Below are 20,308 nucleotides of genomic sequence, written 5' to 3' on the forward strand. Positions count from 1 at the left end.
GCCAGGATGGTCTCGATCTCCTGACCTCTTGATCCACCCGTCTCGGCCTCCCAAAGTGCTGGGATTACAGGCTTGAGCTACCGCGCCCAGCCTATTTATTTATTTTAGACGGAGTCTCGCTCTGTCTCCCATGCTGGAGAGCAATGGCGCGATCTCAGCTCACTGCTACCTCCACCTCCCAGGTTCCAGCAATTATCTACTTCAGCTTCCCTAGTAGCTGTGATTACAGGTGCTTGCCACCACGCCCAGCAGTTTTTTTTTTTTTTTAGTAGAGATGAGGTTTCACCATCTTGGCCAGGCTGGTCTTTAACTCCTGACCTCATGATCTACCTGCCTCGGCCTCCCAAAATGCTAGGATTACAGGTGTGAGTCACTGCACCCAGCCTCAGGGATCAGAGTTTTTAAAGATAATCTGGCTAGTAGGGGCTAGACGAGTAGGGAGTGCTGATTGGTTGGGTTGGAGATGGAATGATAGGGGGTTGAAGTGAGTTTTTCTTGCTGTCTTCTGTTCCTGAGTGGGATGGCAGAACTGGCTGATCTACATTACTGTCGGGGTGGTGTCAGCTGATCCATGGAGTGCAGGGTCTGCAAAATACCTCAAGCACTGATCTTACGTTTTACAATAGTGATGTTATCCCCAGGAGCAATCTGGGGAGGTTTAGACTTGCAGCTGGAGGCTGCATGGTCTCTAAACCGTAATTTCTGATCTAGTAGCTAATTTGTTAGTCCAGAAAGGCAGACTGGTCCCCAGGCAAGAAGGGTTTTTTTTTTTTTTTTTTTTTTTTTTTGGGGTGGGGGGAGGAGGAGGGCTATTTTCAATTTTGTTTCAGAGTTAAACTATAAATTTCTTCCCAAGATTAGTTCAGCCTACACCTAGGAATGAACAAGGACCGCTTAAAGGTCAGAAGCAAGATGGAGTAGGTTAGGTCTAATCTCTTCCACTGTCATAATTTCCTCAGTTATAATTTTTGTAAAGGTGGTTTCAAGATCAAGATGAGAAAAATGGGTCTTGGAGAGGTGAAATAACTGGTCCAAAAGCAAACAGCTGCATTCTCTATATCTCCTCTCTTGTAGAATAAATGAATGATGTCTCTCTTATAGGGAATTAGACAGATAGGTGGGCAGCCACCACATTGATTATAATTAAGTTCCATTCTTTCTTCACCAGCCCAGCATTGTACTTGGCTGCAGCAGACCCAGAGAGGCAGGACAGCCTTGTGGGGTATGGACTGTTCTCCTCTGAGGCTGCAGACAAGCAAAGATTTGTCTGCTGCCCTTGGAGGGGTGGCCATAGAGGCTTGGGGACAGGCAGTTTCTAAGGGGATACAAAATGGATCCTTCCCCATCCTCCCACTTGCGTGCAGACATTTCCTGAAGTAAAGCTGAGCTAAACCCTAAAGGATAGTCAGGATTTAGACAGGGGAAAGGAAGGTGAAAGAAACTGATGACCAGGCGCAGTGGTGTGTACCTGTAGGCCCAGTACTTTGGGAGGCCGAAGTGGGAGGATCAGTTGAAGCCAGGAATTCAACACCAGCTTGGGCAACAAAGCCACACTCTGTCTCTAAACAACAAACAAACAAACAAACAAACAATAAATGGACGAAGAAAACAGTAAAATAGTTACTAAATATGTATCATGCATGTGGGCTGGGCACAGTGGCTCACGCCTGTAATCCCAGCACTTTGGGAGGCTGAGGCGAGCAGATCATTTGAAATCAGGAGTTCAAGACCAACCTGGCCAACATGATGAAACCCAGTCTCTACTAAAATTCAAAAAAAAAAAAAAAAAAAATTAACTGAGTGTGGTGGTGCATGCTTGTAATCCCAGCTACTTGGGAGTCTGAAGCAGCAGAATCGCTTGGACCTGGGAGGCGGAGGTTGCAGTGAGCTGAGATCATGCCACCGTACTCCAGCCTAGGTGACAGAACGAGAGTTTGTCTCAAAAACAAACAAACAAACAAAAAACAAAGCAAAACCCAAACCCACAAAAAATAAATAAATAAATGTGTATCATGTGCTTTATACTATGTTAGTGACAGAAACACAACAGTGAGCAAAACAGACCTTAACCCTACCCTCATGGAGCTTCCAGTCTAGTGGAGGATACAGGCATAAAGAACCACCTATACTACTATTAATTACAATCTGCAATAGGTATTGTGAAGGAAAAGTACAGGGCAATAGGAGAGCTTATGTTGGGTGTGAGGTGATGATGTAACCAAGAGAGCGAAGGGAAGTTATCCCTCAAGAAAGACATCTGAACTTGCATTTGAAGGGTAAGGAGAGGTTAACCAGAGGATGATAGTGGGGCATGGGTTAAGTGATTACCAGGTAGAGGGAACACATGTGCAAAGGCCCTAGACAGGAGGGCACAAGGAAGGTTTGAGGAACTGAAAAGTACTTGCATGGATGGAACACTGGGGATTGGGCACCAGAAGGGTCCAGAAGGAGAGAAAGGTAGGGGCAGATCCTTTAGGACCCTGAAGACAAACTAAGAATTTGGGCCTTTATGAATTTTTTTTTTTTTTTTTTGAGACAGAGTTTTATTCTTTTTGTTCAGGCTGGAGTGCAATGTTGCAATCTTAGCTCACTGCAACCTCTGCCTCCCAGGTTCAAGCAATCCTCCTGCCTCAGCCTCCCAAGTAGCTGGGATTACAGGTGTGCACCACCACACCCAGCTAATTTTGTATTTTTAGTAGAGACGAGGTTTCACCATGATGGCCAGGCTGGTCTCGAACTCTTGACCTCAGGTGATCTGCCTGCCTTGGCCTCCCAAAGCGCTGGGACTACAGGCATGAGCCATCTTGCCTGGCCTGATTTTTTTTTTTTTTTTTTTTTTAACTGAGACAGGGTCTCACTCTATCACTCAGAGTGTAGTGGTGCAATGATGGCTCACTGCAGCTTCGACCTCCTGAGTTCAAGCAGTCCTCGTGCAGCCTCCCAAGTAGGTGGGAGGACAAGCACAGGCCACCATGCCTAGCTAATTATGTGTTTGTGTGTAATATATGTGTGTGTGTGTGTGTGTGTATACATATATATATATATTTTTTGTTTTTGTAGAGACAGGGTCTTGGTATGTTGCCTAGGCTGGTCTCAAACTCCTGGCTTCAAGTGATCCTCCTACCTCTGCCTCCCAAAGTGCTGGAATTATAGGCATGAGCCACGCACCTGGCCCGTTATGGAAATTAATTGAAAAATTTTAACAAAGTTTTGTGATAATTTTGCCCCCTTTAAACAGATCTTTGATTACAACATGAGGAACAACAGACCAATTAACAGCACTGTATTAGTCCAGGGTAAAAATGACAGTGGCTGGGATTCGGTGACAGCAGAGATGAATAATACCAGAGAGATCCAAATAAATAAGGTGGATTTGGCCAGGCAGGGGCTCATGAGTATAATCCTAGCATTTTAGGAAGCCAAAGCGGGAGGCTCACTTCAGTCCAGGTGTTTGAGATAAGCCTAACTAATATAGTGAGATCCCCATTTCTACAAAAAAAAAAAAATCCATAAATTGACTGGGCGCGGTGGCTCAAGCCTGTAATTCCAGCACTCTGGGAGGCCGAGATGGGCGGATCACAAGGTCAGGAGATCGAGACCATCCTGGCTAATGCGGTGAAACCCCGTCTCTACTAAAAAATACAAAAAAGTAGCCGGGCGAGGTGGCGGGCGCCTGTAGTCCCAGCTACTCGGGAGGCTGAGGCAGGAGAATGGCGTAAACCCGGGAGGCGGAGCTTGCAGTGAGCTGAGATCCGGCCACCGCACCCCAGGCGGGGGAAAAAAGTCACGCTCTTTCGCCAAAAAAAAAAAAAAAAAAAAAAAAAATCCATAAATTCGCTGGGTATGGTGGCGACCAGCTGTAGTCCCAGCTACTCAGGAGGCTGAGGTGGGAGGATTGCTTGAGCCCAGGAGCTCGAGGCTGCAGTGACCCATGATGGCGCCACTGCACTCCAGCCTGGGCGACCGTGAGACCCTGTCGCAAAAGAAAAAAAAAGAAAAAAAAAAAAATCGGAGTTGTGGAGAGTGAAGCAGTTACCTCCCCCATGATTGAGGCTCTATCGCTGAATTCCTTCATTCACTTAATAAATGCTTGATGGCCAGGTTCAAGTCCCAACTCTGGTCCCAAAGCTGATGGGCCCAGGAACCCTCGTTCCTAAAACGATGAAATGACATCAGAGGGCGAGCAGCCCTATCAGAAGCAGGCTCAGCTCTGGTGTAGGACTGCTTGATGGTCCTGGCACTTCTCTCTCCCGGAGCACGTTCTGCAAAGGAGGCGCTTTCCTAGTTCTCCCAAGGCCTCTGGCCTCACCTGTCACCCCTGTTCTCTGGCCGGGAATCAGTTTGGACTTCTTCCCAAACTTGGTCTACAGGGAAGTGAAGGGGCTGCTTCCTGTCCCACTTTTGAGAGTTTGCTTTAGAAACATAAAATTGGAAGGTGTCAGATTGATAGGCAGTTGGGAAGGACTCCGGCCACGCCTCTGGCTCCGTAGACCCTCCAAGCAGCCGAGACCCCCGAATCTCCGGCAGAGCGAGGATGTGGATCTAAGCCAAAAGCCCACCCGCCGCACTATTGTGGGCTGGGCGGGGGTGGGGGGGGTGCGGAGCGGACATCGGTGACGTCATAGGGTCACGCCCCTCGGGGAGGGCACCGCGCCTGCGCCAGAACCGCTGCCTCGCTCCCGGAAGTGGAGGGTCTACACTAAGCGCCGCTGGGTCTGGGTGCCCGGAGGCAGCAGCTTTCGCGGAGTTCGCCCGCCGGCCTCCGATCGCCATGTCGGCTTTCGAAACCAACCCCTTCGCGGACCCAGTGGATGTAAACCCCTTCCAGGTAAGACCCCCTCCCGCCACCCAGCTCTCAGATTTCCTTGGGGCCCACGGCCGCCGCCCGGGCCTCTTTTCGCCAGAGCCGGGAGACGTGGCGTAGGAGGGACGGGTCATCTGCCCAATGGGAGAGCGGGCTTTGAGGCCTGGCCTATCGTAACTCGTGGGGGGCGCGACTAGCAACAGGTGGAACTGCAGAGGAGGCGGGGCGCTGAAGTCTTGGAGAGAGTGGGGTCTTCTAGCACCCGGAGACTGGGCTGTGCTAGGGAAAGGGACTGGAGCAGGCACAGTCGGACCCTTAGGGAAGTCCCCTAGCGTCAGGGAGAAGCGAAATGTGGCTATCACATTCCCCATTCTTGGATAGACACTTGTCTTGAGTCACCTTAGAAGAGGGGGTGTCAGCAATATATGAGGAGGTGGTGAAGCCTGTGGTGGGGTGGAAAAATGTGGGAAAAGCCCAGGACACCTGCCACCACTCCACCACCAGCCAAACTAGTGTATACAGTACAGGAGAGCCCCTGACATTTGTCAGGGAAAGAAGGCTGGGAGAGGGCGGGAAGGTAGCCCACGTTGAAAAATATCCTTGATAAGAATTCCGCATTTTGGCCATGGGTCTAGTTTGGAGTGGATTTTGACCAGATAGGAGAGTCCGGGTTAGGGAGGGAGGAGAGGTGCGCGGGGCTCTGAAAAAGTCTGGACCAGGGAACGTTTGTCTGATGGACCTGTGTGTGGTGGCAACATAGTTGAGATGCACTGACCTGTGAGCCGGCCTTTTTTTTTTTTTTTTTTTTTTTTTTGAGACGGAGTCTCACTTTGTCGCCCAGGCTGGAGTGCATTGGCACGATCTCCGCTCACTGCAAGCTCCGCCTCCCGGGTTTACGCCATTCTCCGGCCTCAGCCTCCCGAGTAGCTGGGGCTGCAGGCGCCCGCCACCTCGCCCGGCTAGTTTTTTTGGTCTTTTTTAGTAGAGACGGGGTTTCACCGCGTTAGCCAGGATGGTCTTGATCTTCTGACCTCGTGATCCGCCCATCTCGGCCTCCCAAAGTGCTAGAATTATAGGCTTGAGCCACCGCGCCCGGCCATTTTTTTTTTTTTTTTTTTGAGACAGATCTTGCTCTGTCGCCCAGGCTGGAGTGCAGTGGCGCGATCTCGGCTCACTGCAGCCTCAACCTCCTGGGTTCAAGTGATTCTCGTGCTTCAGCCTCCCGAGAAACTGGGATTACAGGCATGCACCACCACGCCGGGCTAATTTTGTATTTTTAGTAGTGCAATGGTGCTATCGCGGCTCACCACAACCTCTGCCTCCCAGGTTCAAGCGATTCTTCTGCCTCAGCCTCCTGAGTAACTGGGATTACAGGCACGCACCACCATGCCCTGCTAATTTTGTATTTTTAGTAGAGATGGGTTTTTCCATGTTGGCCAGGCTGGTCTTGAACTCCCAACCTCAGATGATCTGCCCGCCTTGGCTTCCCAAAGTGCTAGGATTACAGGTGTGAGCCACCGCGCCCAACCTCTTTCTTTCTTTTTTTCTTTTTTTTTTGAGACGGAGTCTCGCTCTGTTGCCCAGGCTGGAGTGCAGTGGCGCGATCTCGGCTCACTGCAAGCTCTGCCTCGTGGGTTCACGCCATTCTCCTGCCTCAGCCTCGCGAGTAACTGGGACTACAGGCGCCTGCCACCACGCCCAGCTAATTTTTTGTATTTTTAGTAGAGATGGGGTTTCTTTTTTTTTTTTTTTTTTTGAGACGGAGTCTTGCTCTGTCGCCCAGGCTGGAGTGCGGTGGCCGAATCTCAGCTCACTGCAAGCTCCGCCTACCGCGTTCACACCTTCTCCTGCCTCAGCCTCCTGAGTAACTGCCATTACAGGCGCCCGCCACCTCACCTGGCTAATTTTTTTTGTATTTTTAGTAGAGACGGGGTTTCACCGTGTTAGCCAGGATGGTCTCGATCTCCTGACCTTGTGATCCGCCCGTCTCGGCCTCCCAAAGTGCTGGGATTACAGGCGTGAGCCACCGCGCCTGGCCCTCTTTCTTTCATTTTTAAGACAGGTCTCACTGTGTAGCCCAGGCTGTAGTGCAGTGGAGGTCATGGCAGCTTGACTTCCAGGATTCAAATAATCTTCTCACCTCAGTCTCCTGAGTAGCTGGGACTACACGCATGTGCCACTGGGCCTCACTCCTTTAAAAAAAAGTTTTGTAGAGAAGGGGTCTCACTGTGTTGCCCAAGCTGGTCTCGAAATCTTGGTCTCAAGCAGTCCCCCGGCGCCAGCCTCTCAAAGTGCTGTGATTACAGGCATGAGCCACAGGACAGTCTTCCTACTTAAAGCCCACACCTTTCTGCCTTTGAGCTGGGGATGATGATCTTTTTCTTTTCTTTTTTTTTTTTTTTTTGAGACGGAGTCTCCCTCTGTCGCCCAGGCTGGAGTGCAGTGGCCGGATCTCGGCTCACTGCAAGCTCCGCCTCCCGGGTTTACGCCATTCTCCTGCCTCAGCCTCCCGAGTAGCTGGGACTACAGGCGCCCGCCACCTCGCCCGGCTAGTTTTTTGTATTTTTTAGTAGAGACGGGGTTTCACCGTGTTAGCCAGGATGGTCTCGATCTCCTGACCTCGTGATTCGCCCGTCTCGGCCTCCCAAAGTGCTGGGATTACAGGCTTGAGCCACCGCGCCCGGCCAGGGATGATCTTTTTCTACCATGAGGGGCTGAACTGTTAGCTCCAGAGCTCCTATGCCTCTTGTTTCACATCTGCTCAAAACCTGTTCTAGGGAAGCTTGTTTGTGCTGACTGGTGAATTATGAGCCCTGATGTTCTGCTCTGTCAGGATGTCATCGGCATGTTAACTCACCCTGCTTGTCCTTTATTTTGGTCATTGGCAGCTTTTAAGTTTCCTGCAGGTGTCAGAGAAGTCCTTGAAGTAATCCTTCCTGCCATTCATAGCATGAGTTTTCCCACTTTGAATCGCTTCAAGGGTCAGAGCAAAATCAAAGGAGACTTGAACTAAGTAATTATACGCTGTCAGGAGAGTGAAAATGTTTTGCTTCTTCCTTGGTCTCAAGGTGTCTTAGCCAACAGGAGCCCTCAGGGCAAATTCTGATAACTTGTTCCTTAGAACATGAGGGAATTCTGAACATTCCTCTTGTAGCTTAATGTTTCTTGACAGAGCCTTTGCGAGGACCTTGTCTCTTATGTAAGGCAAACAGTCATCTCTATTCATTGAATAAAGAAAGATTTGCATTTTTTTTTCTGCCAATGTCTTCTGGTAACAGACTTTAATTACAAAACTGCTGTATACTGGGGTTTGAGTTTTAGTAGGATCTTGTAGCCTTATGGTGTATGCCGTATGTGATGATTTTCCATTTTTTATGTGTTTTTTTTTTGTCCTGTCAGAATCAGAAATAAAAAGTCCGATGCTGTGTGACAGAGAGGAAGTCAGTTGTCTAAAGATGCAGAGAGCTTTGCTCTAGTGCTAGCAGAGGGCAAGATAGTTCTACCCTGTATTAACAGCTGCTTGACAGTCTTAAACCTCATCTCTGGCTCCAAAAATGACTGTGCAAACTGTGGTAGAAGTAACTTCTGCATTCTAGCAAGACAGTCTGTCCATCAGGAAGCCCCAGGAAATGGCATGACAGGAAGCAGCTGTGGTCCTGTCAACCAGCCACATCTGGTGGGGAGTCCTGGGTAGGAAGGAGAGAGCTGGCTGGCTGGCTGCGCATTTGCTCCTCTTCATCCTGGGCTGGGCATTTCCTCTTGGCACACAGTGGTATGGGGAGAAACAGCTTTGGATGTGAGGCCTCTGAGTCTTCTCCTGGTCAGAGCTACCCACCCTTTCCTTGAGATGGTGGTGTCTGCTTCCCTGACTGCCAGGGCTGGGATGTTGGGAGGTGCAGCCCTTGGGTGCCTGGGTGTGAGCCCAGCTTCATTTACTCAGGGTGTTGGCACCAAGCTCAGGAGAGAGCAGGTGGAAAAGTGACAGACTCAGAAACTGTCACACCTAGTCACACTCCAGAACAGTCGTTTTTATTTCCGTCATGCAGTGTAATGGTGGATTGCAAAAATATACCTGGTGTTCAGAGTCCATGGTTGACTGTTAGAGCTGAGAACATTCTTGAACTGTATTCTAACCTCTTCAGTTTAGAGATGAGGAAACCAAGACCTCAATGAGGATGGTATGTGCCAGAGTCATCAGCTGTTTAGCAGCTGGAAGGGGCTGACCTGGGTCTCATTCCCAGGACAGGGCTGTTTTAAAGGTTTTGAAGCTCAGACATTGGTGTTAAACTGCACTGGGGCTATTTTAGTCTGGCTAAGGAAAGAATGGAATGTAGCATCATCATGTTGTCATCATTCTTGAGAGTACTGGCAGTGGTGAAAGTAACAAATTAGTATTAGCTAAGCTACCTTTTTTCTCCAGTGTGAGGGGATGGAATAATACAGATCTTGTGCTTTTGTTTTTTAAATTTTTTATTTTTTATTATTGTTTGTTTGTTTTATTTTTTCCACTGGAGAAAATTCTTGGGCTTTTTAAGACAGTTCTTTAAAGCAATGCCAGTCCTGAAAGGTGCTCAGGGTTCTGTGGTCAAATAGGTTTGGGATTGCTACCTATTTCATTTTTGTTTCTTTGTTTATTTTTTTTGAGATGGTGTTTCCCTCTTTTCGCCCAGGCTGGAGTGCAATGGTGAGATCTTGGCTCACTGCAACCTCCACATCCTGGGTTCAAGCGATTCTCCTGCCTCAGCCTCCCGACTAGGTGGGATTACAGGAACCCACCACCACACTCAGAATTTTTGGAGACAGGGTTTCACCATGTTGGCCAGGCTGGTCACGAACTCCTGACCTCAGGTGATCCACCCACCTGAGCCTCCCAAAGTGCTAGGACTATAGGCATGAGCCACTGTGCCCAGCCTGTTTGTTTTTTCAAAGATTCACAAGGATTGGCCAGGCACGGTGGCTCATGCCTGTAATCTCAGCACTTTGGGAGGCCAGGGCAGGTGGATCACTTGATGTCATGAGTTTGAGAATGGCCTGGGCAACGTGGCAAAACCCCATCTCTACAAAAAATACAAAAAATTAGCCAGATGTGGTGGCATGTACCTGTGTGCTCAGCTACTCGGGAGGCTGCAACAGGGGGATCACTTGAGCCTGGGAGGTGGAGGTTGCAGTGAGCTGAGGAGTGCCATTGCATGCCAGCCTGGGTAATAGAGTGAAACTCTATCTCAAACAAAGAAACCAAAATAAAGATTCACAAGGCTTGTTAGTTTGTTAAAGGCTCTGAGAAATCCTACAAAAAGACATTGGCTCAGCTTTATTTGACCCAACATTTCTCACAGTTATTCGACCATGGAATCTGTTTTCTGCTCACTTGTTATAGCCTTTGAAACTCCAGTGCACCATTTAGTTGACTTCCTCATCCAAGGTTCTTTATTAAGTGCCTGCTTCCACCCTGCACTGTGGGCGTGGGCTTTTATGACCTCTTCCTTGCATGTGGTTATAATTGGGATGATTAGAAAACTTCCTGTACAGAAAGAGCTGTGAATGGGAAGTTAAGATATGAGTGTGCCACAGGGGTTTGCCCACCTCCTAGGAGGAAGCAGGAAACTGCAAGCCAAATGTTGTTGATTTCACAGCCTCCACTGGCACACCCTAATTCCTCTGTTGGTTATGGTGGCTGCTCTGTACCCTCTGAGTATTTCGGTCTCTGCTTCCGAATGATCCAGGGTGTCTGCTCCCAAAAGTTTCTCATTAAGTCTTGTCAGGTGATGAAGGGGTGGAAAGCTAAAGGGAGGCATTGTACCATCCATTTTTCAGCAGTCCACTAGAAATCAGACCACCCAGGCAAGTGCTAGGGCTGCTTTCCCACTTGGCACTTTTGCCAGATTATCCCAGGCAGACAGCATTGATCTCAAGGAGAGGAAGTGGAATAGGTAGTGGCATTGAACAGAGAAAACCTTTCAGTATTTGTAAGTTGCCAAGTCACACAATATCACTTTCACACATTGCCTCCTTGCAGTTAAAAGATAATCTCGGTGTTGTGGCTGCTTCCCAAGGATTTGAAATACTTCTCTCCTGTGGGAGGAGAAAGTGGCAGCAGAAACGTGATTTGGGTGTGAACAAAAGTTACTTGAATTTCCCTGTGCAGACACTGGGACCTTCCCAGAGAGAGTCGGCCCCAGCTTGACTGTAACTTTGGGAATTCTTGGAGCCACCAGATGGACCTGGTAGAACTTTACTGTGTAACAGCTCATTGTCTCAAGAAATTTGAAAATGGCAAGGTTCTTACAGCTTCACTGTGACTGCAGACAGCTGCCCAGATGGGAGGATTCCTGCCTTTATTGTTGGCACCTGGAGCCAGGTTGGGTGTTAAAACTTGGGTAGAGAGACAGATGAACTTTGACTCTTTTGTTAAGTCTTCTTGGAAACACTTGGGGTAAGATAATCTTGTGTTCAGAGAAATGGTAATATTTAACCAGGACAAACAAGGGGTACTTGCTACTCATTCAGAGAAGAGTGCTGTGCACATTTGCAAGCTGTGACCCATCATCCAGCAAGTGCTGCTTTGAGATGTTCATGTTATTGCACATCACTAAGGTTGTGCTGCTCCGCAGGCCTGTGCAGGAGACCATGGTAAATGAGCACAGTATGTGGTCAATGGCTTCTGGCAGGAGAGCTAAGAAATACTCACGCCTGTAATCCCAGCACTTTGGGAGGCTGAGGCCGGCGGATCACAAGGTCAGGAGTTCAAGACCAGCCTGACCAATATGGTGAAACCCCATCTCTACTAAAAATACAAAAGTTAGCCAGGCATGGTGGTGGATGCCTGTAGTTCCAGCTACTTGGTAGGCTGAGGCAGGAGAATCACTTGAACCCGGGGGACAGAGGTTGCAGTGAGCCAAGATTGCACCACTGCACTCCAGCCTGTGCGACAGAGCGAGACTCCATCTCAAAAAAAAAAAAGAAAGCAAGAAAGAAAAGAAGTGCTCACTGAGAGTGACAGCACATCACAAGTGGGATCAAGGCAGTGTCCAAAGGAGCTGGGAGGGCTCTCAGGAGGAAGGGCAGAGCCCTATGGCACAGAGGGCTTGGGCTGAAAGCAGAAAGCCTGGCAGGTAGGAAAACAGAGTTATTCATTTATTTTTTGAGACAGAGTCTCACTCTGACTCTGTCACCCAGGCTGGAGTGCAGTGGCACGATCTCAGATCACTGCAACCTCTGCCTCCTGGGTTCATGAGATTCTCCTGCCTCAGCCTCCTGAGTAGCTGGGATTACAAGTGTGCACCAGCAGGCCTGGCTAGTTTTTGTATTTTTAGTAGAGATGGGGTTTCACCACGTTGGTCAGGCTGGTCTCAAACTCCTGATCTCAGGTAATCCACCCACCTCGGCCTCCCGGAATGCTAGGATTACAGGTGTGAGCCACCACGTCTGGCCAGAAAACAGTCTATTTTTGGGTGAAGGAGTGCCAAGAACCAAAAGTCACTCCTGCTTGCTGTCATCCCTGCACTCCTGTGTCGACCCTTACCCCTGCACCCTGAGGCACGTCCTCACTCTTAGATCTTATGGTCTTGGAGAGTCATGAGCCTGGGATGCGTCTGCTGCTTGTGACTCACATGCTTGTTTGGCCAGTCTGTTGAAATTCTCTTCATCTTTGGCCTCTTTTATCCTGGTAATTCTCACCTTCCTCAGCCTGTTTTCACTTCCTGTCTTGTACGTTTAGGAGTATTCCAGAGTTCTTTTTTTGTTTTTATTCATGCTATTGGAAGTTCAGAACTTAAACTTTTTCTTTCTTTTTTTTCTTTTTTTTTTTTTGAGATGGAGTCTTGCTCTGTCACTCAGGCGCCTGCCAACACGCCCAGCTAATTTTTTGTATTTTTAGTAGAAATGGGGTTTCACCGTGTTAGCCAGGATGGTCTCGATCTCCTGACCTCGTGATCTGCTTGCCTCGGCCTCCCAAAGTGCCGGGATTACAGGCATGAGCCACCACGCCCGCCTTTCTTTTTTTCTTGAGACAGAGTCTCACTGTGTTGCCCAGGCTGAAGTGCAGTGGCACAATCATGGCTCACTGCAGCCTCCATCTCCCAAGCTCCAGCAATCCTCCCATCTCAGCCTCACAAGTAGCTGGGACTACAGGCAAACACCATCATGCCTGGCTTTTTTTTTTTTTGGAGAGATGAGGTCTCACTTTGTTGCCCAGGCTAGTCCTGAACTCCTGGACTCAAGCAATCCTGCCTCACCCTCCCAAAGTGCTGGGATTACCCTGTTCTCACTTTATACCTTCATTTCTGTGGCTTCAGAATAGCATCCACATTCCAGCAATTCCAGATCTAGATCTCTAGTTCTCAGCTTCCTCCTGAGCCTCAAACCACTATTTCTAACTCACACCTGCACCTTCCCAATCCTTCCAACCAGAAATATTCCACAGCTATCTCCAACCTGACTCAATATCTTCTCAGATCCTCTCCCTACCCCACCACACCCACCCTTGAAAAACCTGTTCCTCCTCTCCCATCACTTATTTTGTCCCTCCTTTCTTTCTTTCTTTTTTTTTTTTTGAGACAGAGTCTTGCTCTGTTGCCCAGGCTGGAGTGCAGTGGCACTATCTTGGCTCACTGCAACCTCTGCCCCCCAGGTTTAAGCGATTCCCCTGCCTTACAAGTAGCTGGGAATACAGGCGCATGCCACCATACCTGGCTAATTTTCGTTTTTGTTTTTGTTGTTGTTTTTTTTGAGACAGAGTCTCACTCTGTTGCCCAGGCTGGAGTGCAGTGGCACAATCTCCACTCACCGCAAGCTCTGCCTCCTGGGTTCATGACATTTTCCTGCCTCAGCCTCCCAAGTAGCTGGGACTACAGGCGCCCACCACCACATCCAGCTAATTTTTTGTATTTTTAGTAGAGACAGGGTTTCACTGTGTTAGCCAAGATAGTCTCGATCTCCTGACCTCGTGATCCGCCCACCTCAGCCTTCCAAAGTGCTGGGATTACAAGCGTGAGCCACCGCGCCCGGCCATGCCCGGCTACTTTTTGTATTTTCAGTAGAGACGAGGTTTCACTATGTTGGCCAGGCTAGTCTCAAACTCCTGACCTCAGGTGATCCACCTGCCTTGGCCTCCCAAAGTGCTGGGATTACAGGCATGAGCCATTGTGCCTGGCTTCAACTCTGTTATTTCCCTTCCCTTACTTGCCCTATAGTCTTTCCATTCCCAGGCCAACCCAGAGAGTTGCTGAGCCCATGGCATTGACGTGAGGAAGGACTTTGAAGTCCCTCTTGTTCCTCTTCTCCATCCCTAGCTGCTGTCCCCCAATTTGGTCCTCCCTTCACCCATGTTGACAGTTGTGTCCTAGCCGGTCTTCCCACTGTTGTCCTCCCATGCTATTGTACTCCCTTCACTGCTGTTTGATCATGGCACCCCTGCCTGCAAATCTCTAGTTTTTCCCAGTTGCCTGTAGAGCCACATCCAAAGTCCTACAGTCTGGCCCCACCCTCTTCAGACTGGTTCACTGATACCCCAGACTTATCTCCACACACCCCTCTACAGCCTCTATAACCTTCTCTCATCTTCTGAACACATGCAAGCCGTTTTTAAAGATTCTCGGCCAGGTGCAGTGGCTCAAGCCTGTAATCCCAGCACTTTGGGAGGCCGAGGCGGGCAGATCACGAGGTAAGGAGATCAAGACCATCCTGGCTAATACGTTGAAACCCCGTCTCCACTAAAAATATAAAAAATCAGCTGGGTGTGGTGGCGTTGCACCTGTAATCCTAGTTACTTAAGAGGCTGAGGCAGGAGAATCCCTTGAACCCGGGAGGCGGATGTTGCAGTGAGCGGAGATCGCACCACTGCACTCCAGCCTGGGTGACAGAGCGAGACTCCATCTCAAAAAATATATATATAATAAATAAATAAATAAATAAATAAATAAATAAATAAAGATTCTGTGGTTTTGCAAATGTGGTTCTTGCCTTCCTCTTTACTGTTTGCCAAGTTTCTTTCATCTCTCAAGATCCAACTCAGATTCCAGCTCAGTAGAGCCTTTCCTGACTCTCCCAGACAGCTTAATTGCTCTCTCCTCTATGATCACATTGTTTCTGCCCTCACTCTGTCACGGTGCTGATCATGTGCCATCACCTCTTGCCCTGGTTTCTGTGTGATTCTCTGTACTATTGCTTCTCGAAGGCAGGAATCAAGGCTTTTTCTTGGTTTCCCTAGCCCACTGCTTGGCATGGAATGGTTTGTGTATGGAGAGACTACACGGAGGTGGGAGGAGATAGTAACTGTCCCATTTTGAGGGTAGACTCCTTTAGAGGAGTGGTGCCAGGTCCTCGAAGGCCTTGAATGCTAGGCCAGGTGACAGACTTGCTTTTCTGGATGGTTCCACACATCGCAGCTAGTGGCAGGGACCGAGGCCTGAGACTGTACCTTGCTCACTGACTGCTTTTTTTTTTTTCTTTCTTTCTTTTTTTGGAGATGCGGTCTGTCTCTGTCCCCCAGGCCAGGGTGCAGTAGCACAATCATGACTCACTGCAGCCTCGACCTCCTGGACTCAGGCAGTTCTCCTGCCTCAGCCTCTGGTATAGCTGGTACCACAGGTACCCACCACCATACCTAATTTTTTTTTTTTTTTGAGATGGAGTCTCGCTCTGTTGCCCAGGCTGGAATGCAGTGGTGTGATCTCGACTCATTGCACCCTCCCCGCCTCTCAGGTTCAGGTGATTCTCTTGCCTCAGCTTCCTGAGTAGCTGGGATTACAGGTGCCCGCCACCAACACCTGGCTAATTTTTGTATTTTTAGTAGAGACTGGGTTTCACCATGCTGGCCAGGCTGGTCTCAAACTCCCAACCTCAGGCGATCTGCCCGCCTCAGCCTCCCAAAGTGCTGGGATTACAGGTATGAGCCACTGCACCTGGCCTAATTTTCGTATTCTCTGTAGAGACGGGGTTTCACCAAGATGCCCAGGCTGGTCTCAACTCCTGGGCTCAGGTGATTCTCTCGCCTCAGCCTCTTAGAGTGCTGGGATTACAGTCATGAGCCACTGTGCCCAGCCTATTTTTTGTTTCTTTCTCTTTTTAAAAATATGCTTGTGTGTGTGTGTGTATGTGCATGTGTGTGTGTATGGTGTTTTTTTGTTTTGGTTTTTCTTTTTTTTTTTGAGATGGAGTCTCGCCCTGTCACCCAGGCTGGAGTGCAATGGCACGATCTCAGCTCACTGCAACCTCTACCTCCCGGGTTCAAATGGTTCTCCTGCCTCAGCCTCCTGAGTAGCTGGGATTATGTATGTGTGTTTTTAAAATCAAAATAACATGATCACATTATAGAAAATTTAGAAAACAGAAAATAAGTCTTCCATATTTCTACCAGTCATTTGCAACCGTTGTTGTTTGTTTGTTTGTTTATTTATTTTGAGACGGAGTCTTGCTCTGTCGCCCAGACTGGAGTGCAGTGGCTGGATCTCAGCTCACTGCAAGCTCCGCCTCCCGGGTTTACGCCATTCTCCTGCCTCAGCCTCCCAAGTAGCTGGGACTACAGGCACCTGCCACCTCGCCCGGCTAATTTTTTGTATTTTTTAGTAGAGACGGGGTTTCCCCTTGTTAGCCAGGATGGTCTTGATCTCCTGACCTCATGATCCGCCTGTCTCGGCCTCCCAAAGTGCTGGGATTACAGGCTTGAGCCACCTCACCTGGCCTTGTTTATTTATTTATTGAGATGGAGTCTCACTCTGTCTTCCAGACTGGAGTGCAGTGGTGTGATCTCGGCTCACTGCAGCCTCCGCCTCCTGGGTTCAAGTGATTCTCCTACCTCAGCCCTCGAGTAGCTGGAATTAGAGGCACGTACCACCATGCCCGGCTAATTTTTGTATTTTTAGTAGGGAGGGATTTCACCCTGTTGGCCAGGGTGGTCTTGAACTCCTGATCTCAAGTGATCTGCCCACCTTGGCCTCCCAAAGTGCTGGAATTATAGGTGTGAGCCATCGCGCCCAGCCTGTATTTTTTTTTTTTTTGAGACAGAGTCTCACACTCTGTCACCCAGGCTGGAGTGCAGTGATATGATCTCGACTCACTGCAACCTCCACCTCCCGGGTTCAAGTGATTCTCCTGCCTCAGCCTCCAAAGTAGCTGGGATTACAGGTGCATGCCACCACACCTGACTAATTTTTGTATCTTCTGTTTTTTTTTGGTAGAGACAGGGGTTCTCACCACATTGGCCAGGCTGGTCTCAAACTCCTGACCTCAAGTGATCCGCCCGCCTCGGCCTCCCAGTGTTGAGATTATAGGCATGAGCTACCGGGCCTGGCCCATAATTTAGTATTGATGTAACAAAGCCCTTTCCTTTCCTTTTCCATTCCTTTCCCTTTCCCTTCCCTTCTTTCCCTTTCCTTCCCTTCTTTCCCTTCCCTTCCTTCCCTTTCCCTTCCCTTCCTTTTGTTTTCGAGACAGACTCTCGCTGTGTCGCCCAGGCTGGAGGGCAGTGACGCTATCTTGGCTCATTGCAAGCTCTGCCTCCCAGGTTCACACCATTCTCCCGCCTCAGCCTCCAGAGTAGCTGGGACTACAGGCACCAGCCACCACGCCCGGCTAATTTTGCTTTTGTATTTTTAGTAGAGATGAGGTTTAACCGTGTTAGCCAGGATGGTCTCAATCTCCTGACCTCGTGATCCGCCGTCCCAAAGTGCTGCGATTATAGGCGTAAGCCACCACGCCCGGCCAGGAAACCTTTTCTGTATTGCTGCACCATCTTCATAGTTGTGATTCTTAGTGGCGGTGTGGGCCTTCAAGGAGATGTGTGCCAAAACATACCTGTGCTCTCTGTCATTGAATGTTTGTTTCCTGCTTTTTTTTCTATTGTAAGTCCTGGTCCTATGAATATCATTGCAGGCACAGAATTTTATATGTTTTTGTGATATTTTCTTAGGACAGATTCTCAGGTACTAGGTCAGAAAGCACCAAGGTCAACTGTGGCTCTTTGTGCACTGGGACCCAGCTAGCCACTCTGGAGATGATTGCTTTTTCTTGCCCTGTCACACTCAGCCTCATCTCCAAAGCCCGTAGGACTTCACAGAGGTTCCAGAGTGTTGCTGACTCTCTGCCTCTCAGCGTGACCCTGAATTTTTAATTTTTAAAAAGTTATTTATTTATTTATTTTTCCCTGAGTTGAGTCTCACTATGTTATCCAGGCTGGAGTGCACTGGCACGATCTTGGCTCACTGCAACCTCTGCCTCCCGGGTTCAAGTGATTCTCCTACCGCAGCCTCCGGAGTAGCTGGGATTACAGGCACCCGCCACCATGTCTGGCTAATTTTGTATTTTTAGGAGAGAGGGGTTTCACCTTGTTAGCCAGACTGGTCTTACACTCCTGACCTCAGTTGATCCACCCGCCTCGGCCTCCCAAAGTGCTGGGATTACAGGCATGAGCCACCATGCTTGGCCAAAATTTATTTATTATTATTATTGTTTATTATTTTTTTGAGACAGAGCCTTGCTCTGCTGCCCAGGCTGCAGTGTGGTGCCTGCTGCGATCCCGGCTTACTGCAACCTCCTCCTCCTAGGTTCCAGTGATTCTCCTGCCTTAGCTTCCCAAGTAGCTGGGACTATAGGCGTGCACCACCACATCTGGCTAATTTTTTCTTTTTTTTTTTTGAGATGGAGTCTTGCTCTGTCTCCCAGGCTGGAGTGCAATGGCACAATCTCGGCTCACTGCAACCTCCACCTCCTGGGTTCAAGTGATTCTCCTGCCTCAGCCTCCCAAATAGATGGGATTACAGGCGCCTGCCACCACGCCCAGTTAATTTTGTATTTTTAGTAGAGACGGGGTTTTGCCATCTTGGCCAGGCTGGTCTCGAACTCCTGACCTCAGGTGACCCACCTGCCTCGGCCTCCCAAAGTGCTGCGATTACAGGTGTAAGCCACCACACCCGGCCAATGTTTGTATTTTTAATAGACATGGGGTTTTACCGTGTTGGCCATGTTGGCTGGTCTGGAACTCCTGTTCTCAGGTGATCTGCCTGCCTTGGCCTCCCAAAGTGCTGGGATTACAGGCCTGAGCCACCGTGCCAGGCCTCAACTTATTTTTTATTTTTAATATTAAAAAAAAGAGGGTCTCGCTATGTTGCCCAGGCTGATCTCAAATTGGATTCAAGCCATCCTTTCACCTCAGCCTCCCAAAGTCCTGCATTACAGGCTTGAGCCACGGTGCCCAGCTGGCCCTGAATTTTTTTTTAGTGCATGAGATAGATATTTATTTAATGTGTTTTTTGGAGTCTGAAATAAACCTCACACTGGGAGCCTGGGTAGAATACAGGAAGGGCAGGCAAGGAAAAGTCACAGAGAGCTCAGACAGCCAGCACCTGTGAAACGCATAGAACGAGGTTTCCAAACCAGTGACAAGTGTGGTTTTCAATTAGCTGGGCGTGGTGGTATGCACCTGTAATCCTAGCTACTCCAGAGGCTGAGGCATGACAATCGATTGAACCTGGGAGGTGGAGATTGTAGTGAGCAGAGATCGCGCCACTGCACTCCGGCCTGGGCAACAGAGGGAGACTCTGTCTCAAAAAAAAAAGGTGTGGTTTTCATGGCCCTTCCTGGCAGAGCTGCAGCCTAACTCTGCCTTCCTCTCTTCCCTCACGGCCTTTACCCTCCAACTATGTGGAAGTGCCCCACTGTCCTGCAGTGGTGGGGAGCCTTACTGATCTGGGCCTTTGCTCTCTGTCTTCCTTCTGCAACCTGGCCTTTCTTGAAGCCCCCTGAGGTGTCTCCCCTTCTTCCTGTTTTTGCTCTGCACCTTGCCGTGGTCCCCAGCACCCCCTCAGGGGGTGTCCACTTGTCTCAGATACCAGATTGTGGACTCCAGAAGGGTGAGAGCTGTGTCTTATTCACTGTGGTATGTTCCTCACACTATAGCTGGTTGCCAAATGAAAATAACTGAGGTTAAGAGCCTTTTATTTGTTATTAAATTCAGTAAAGGGCATTAGCTAGTCTGAGTGGCACTGCAGGGGGTTTTAGGTTACTCCTCCTTGTAGGTGAAACTTAGCCCTCACCATCCTAGGGCCGGGCACGGTGGCTCATGCCTGTAATCCCAGCACTTTGGGAGGCCGAGGCGGGCAGATCACAAGGTCAGGAAATCGAGACCATCCTGGCTAACACAGTGAAACCCCATCTCTACTAAAAATACAAAAAAATTAGCCGGGCGTGGTGGTGGACGCCTATATTTCCAGCAACTTGGGAGGCTGAGGCAGGAGAATGGCATGAACCCGGGAGGTGGAGCTTGCAGTGAGCTGAGTTTGCGCCACTGCACTCCAGTCTGGGCGACAGAGTGAGACTCCATCTCCAAAAAAGTAATAATAATAAATAAATAAGAGCCAGTTAGTTGATGCTCAGTTAGTGGGAAAGAAAATTAGGCTGGGCGTGGTGGCTCAAGCCTGTAATCCCAGCACTTTGAGAGGCCGAGGCTGGTGGATCACGAGGTCAGGAGATTGAGACCATCCTGGCTAACACAGTGAAACCCTGTCTCTA

General features: G+C 49.1%; 1 protein-coding gene across 5 annotated transcripts in view; it reads left to right on the forward strand.

The window, feature by feature from the left end:
- The first annotated feature begins 4,519 nt into the window (after positions 1-4,519).
- The window catches only part of SCAMP2 (secretory carrier membrane protein 2), a 32,468-nt gene continuing 16,679 nt past the window's right edge, over positions 4,520-20,308 (forward strand). For all 5 annotated transcript variants that reach the window (XM_023196634.1, XM_023196629.1, XM_023196630.1 and 2 more), the window contains exon 1: positions 4,520-4,828. In XM_023196634.1, the coding sequence (XP_023052402.1) occupies positions 4,772-4,828 (57 nt within the window). In that variant the 5' untranslated portion in view covers positions 4,520-4,771. The remainder of the gene's footprint in view (positions 4,829-20,308) is intronic.

Source organism: Piliocolobus tephrosceles, chromosome 6 (genome assembly GCF_002776525.5).
Source record: "Piliocolobus tephrosceles isolate RC106 chromosome 6, ASM277652v3, whole genome shotgun sequence".
NCBI classification, from domain to species: domain Eukaryota; kingdom Metazoa; phylum Chordata; class Mammalia; order Primates; family Cercopithecidae; genus Piliocolobus; species Piliocolobus tephrosceles.